The sequence below is a fragment of the Sceloporus undulatus genome, chromosome 3, assembly GCF_019175285.1.
Source record: "Sceloporus undulatus isolate JIND9_A2432 ecotype Alabama chromosome 3, SceUnd_v1.1, whole genome shotgun sequence".
NCBI classification, from domain to species: domain Eukaryota; kingdom Metazoa; phylum Chordata; class Lepidosauria; order Squamata; family Phrynosomatidae; genus Sceloporus; species Sceloporus undulatus.
The window spans coordinates 247,685,377-247,688,952 of NC_056524.1; the positions used below are offsets into that span (position 1 = coordinate 247,685,377).

General features: G+C 52.9%; 1 protein-coding gene across 1 annotated transcript; it reads left to right on the forward strand.

Moving 5' to 3' along the window:
- Positions 1-224: 224 nt before the first annotated feature.
- Positions 225-1,643, forward strand: C3H3orf80 (chromosome 3 C3orf80 homolog). The gene has a single exon (XM_042459580.1). It carries the CDS (start codon positions 303-305, stop codon positions 891-893), a length of 591 nt encoding a protein of 196 aa, XP_042315514.1. The 5' UTR covers positions 225-302; the 3' UTR covers positions 894-1,643.
- The last annotated feature ends 1,933 nt before the right edge of the window (positions 1,644-3,576 follow it).

Below are 3,576 nucleotides of genomic sequence, written 5' to 3' on the forward strand. Positions count from 1 at the left end.
CATAGGGAAGCCTTGGAGAACACTTGGCCATCGGGAAACACTGGAGAATATTTGCTCATAGGAAACCAGAGGAGAAGATGAGCCCAGAGGGAAAGAGAGGGCAACCCTTGCCCATAGGGCTTGCCCTGGGGATCCTCAGGGGGCCCTTGCTTCCCTATCCCTGCCCTCTGCTTGGCGCTGCCCGGTCCCTCCCTGCCTGCCTCCTTGGCTGGGGGCCAGCAGGGCCGGGGCTGGCTGCCTGGCGCTGCTCTCGGCCGGGGCTCCAGTGCCAGCCTGCCTGCCTGCCTGCCTTGCTCCCGGGGATGGCTGCAGGGCGTCGGGGCCCGGCGTCGGGGTCCCGGGCGGCGCTGGGGGCCTTGGGGGGGCTGCTGCTGGGCCAGGGCTGCTGCTGCCGGTCTTCCTTCTCCTCCGGGGGCAACGCCAGCCTCTGCTGCCCGGGGCCCCTGGCTCCCCCTCGGGCTCCTGGCCCTCCGGGCTCCTCCTCCTCCTCCTCGCTGGGCGCCTGGCTGGAGACGGCCGGCTGGCTGGTGCGGAAGCTCTCGGGGCTGCTGATCCTGGGGCTGCTCTTCGGGGTGGGATGCTTCCTCCAGAGGCTCATCTGCCCCAGAGCCAGAGCCAGAGGCAGCAGCGCCCGGGAGCAGGAGCTGGAGAGCCCCGGGGAAGGCAGCTCCTCTTCCGAGGCCCGGGGCAGGGAGGCCAGCTCGCAGGACTCGCTCCTGGAGCCGCCTCCCCCGCCGGCCCCGGCCTCGCCGCCCTTCTTCCTCCGGCTGCCCAGCTACGAGGAGGTCAAGGAGCTGCCCAGCTACGAAGAGTCCCTCCGGGGCCTCCCTCTCGGCCGCCGGGACCCCGCCGGGGAAGCAGCCCTCCAACTCGCCTCCCGCGCCCTCAGCTAAGGCTGCGTCCGCACTGCAGAGACAACCCGCTTTAGCCCTCCAAGGCCGGGGACTGCGCTCTTTGTTGCCGATGATGCTGCGGCTGCTTCTGGCTCCCGGCCGCCTTTCTTCGGAGGGGCTCCTGCCATCGCCAGCCTCTGAGGCTGAGAGAGTGTGACTCGCCCAGGAGCGAGGATTCGGACCCTGGTCTCCAGAGGCCTCGGGCCCAAGGCTCCCTCCCTTCAAGTGCCTGGAGACCGTCTCTTCCTTCCTTCCTCGGAGTCCGGGGGGGAGGCATCTGGAGCCTCTCTTGTCTCCCCAGAAAAGATTCCGAAGGAAAGACTCTTTTCTCGATCTTTCGGGGGTTTCGCTTCTGTTTTCCTGGGACGGCATTGTCTTGAATCCAATTTTCTCGCTGCGGTGCGTTCGCACTGGAGAAATAATCCGGTTTCGGAGCGCTTTGACAGCCAAGGGCTCGAGGCTCTGGAATTCTGGGAATGGTAGCTTTGCTCTGGTGCCACAACCAACTGCAGCTCCCCGAATTTCCCAGCACTGAGCCAGGGCAGTCCAAAAGCGGTGTCAAACTGGATTATCCCCGCAGTGCAGATGCACCCGGAGCCAGCTGGGGAGATGGATCTTTAAAGGGAGGTGAGGACTTTGAATCTAGTAGGACTGATGGCTAACCCTCCTGCCGAGCCTCTTCCCCCTTTGGACCCGGCCCTTGCTGCGGGAGAATGGAGGGACTGGTCCTTCCAGAATAAAGGCAGAATGCAGATGAGGCCAAAGTCGGATTTCTTTTCGTAGCTCCCCTTGCAAGCACTGGGTTTGAAAAGAGACTAACAAGGCTTTACCTACAAATGCTTAAAAGGGTAACAAACTATATATATATATATATATATATATATATATATATATATATCAGAATCATACAAAACCCATATATACAAAGGATACAAAATAAAGCATAATAACAATAATAATAACAATGGCAAACATAATAATAACAAATAGCAAATGATTATACAAACGACGACGTAATAGAAGCAAATAGCACAAGTATAATGCAACAGAAAAAGAAGGCTGAGAATAGAGCGAGCAAAAGAGGGAGAGAGAGAAAGGCTCACTGCAAAGCTTTCCATTAACCCTGTCATGGTTCTTAACCCTATAATGGCTCAAGAGAAGAGCTTGTTACTATTCCAACAGTTTGTAAGTGCGTCCAGCAGCATCTTATATGTATCCGCCTCCAGTTTTCTTTTTATTTGTTGGGATCAAGAGTTTTAAGGGCCTCAGAAGTGTGCTTGCTTTTGTGATCTTCCTGCTATTATGGATAGCTAATGCGACTATGCAGAAATAATCCAGTTTGAGACTGCTTACTGCCCTGGCTCAGTGCTAGGGAATCCTGGGAATTGTTTAGTGTGGCCCCAGAGCTCTCTGACAGAGAAGGCTAAATGTCTCACAAAACTACAATTGCCTAGCATTGAGCCAGAGCTGTTAAAGTGGTCTCAAACTGGATTATTTCTGTGGTGTGTTTTGGACCATAATGGTCCATTTGGACCATAATGACTAGTCTTCAGTTCACCAAGAAGCCTCTATCAGTCTTACTTCCCAAAGTGCTGCATAGGGATAGCATGCTTTACAAACCCTTGCTGAGATATTGTCCATGAAGCACTTTAAATACTTGAAACCCACTATCAAACCACAAAAGTATTAGTGACCTTGGGTGAAAAAGCCTTTTCTCTTTCCCCGTCTTTAGTCCTAGAGCTCATTGGTGCAACCATCGGACTTTTGGTGGCCACTTGAAAATGCTCTGCATGTTGGCTCCCGCGCAAAGGCCTGAAAGTCTTAGGATGTAACAATAGGCAAAGGGATCTTGTAGCACCTTGGGGACTAGCTGAAAGAAAGGAGCCCTGGTTTTGATGTTCTGTGACAAAGCTTGTAGACAAAGCTCATGCTACCAACCTCTTTCCATTAGTCTCCAAGGTGCTACAAGATTTTCCAGACTGAGGACATTATCACACGGGGACAGGGACAGGATGGGATGGGAGCAGGTCACTCTCCCATCCTCATCCCATCCATGACCGCGATCATGTGAAAGAAATTCACACATGTCACACTGATCCAGTCACTGTCCAGTCAGAGAAGTGGAATTGCATTAACGGGTTCTTCCATTAATACAAAATGACGGGAAATGAAGGGACAATTCCACTTCACTCATGGGACAATGACAGGATCAGTGCAAACATCATATGAAAGTCTTTCACACGATCGCTGTCATTTGCGCTTCCTGGACGGGACAATGACAGGATCAGCTCAACGTCATGCAGAAGTCCTTCCCACGATCACACGGGAAGGACAGGACAAGCACAGGGAAAGGATGGGACAGGGACGTCCTTTTCCCCATTTGATAATCTCCTGTGTCATGCAAAGGCTATGTCTTTGAATCCTACCACCATATAACAGACAACAAAATTCAGTTTGGGAGAATTGGTATATCTGTGTGAAATATTCAAACTTGATCACAGGATCAGGTAGCTGCGAGCAACTTTAATGTATTTGCAGCAGTTCCCTGTGCCACCTGTGATCCCAATTACACCGGAAAGATATAGCCATGTTAGTCTATAGAATCAGTATGTAGAGAGATCTTGTAGCACCTTTGAGACTAACTGAATGAAAGAGGTTGGCAGCATGAGCTTTCAGTCGATTT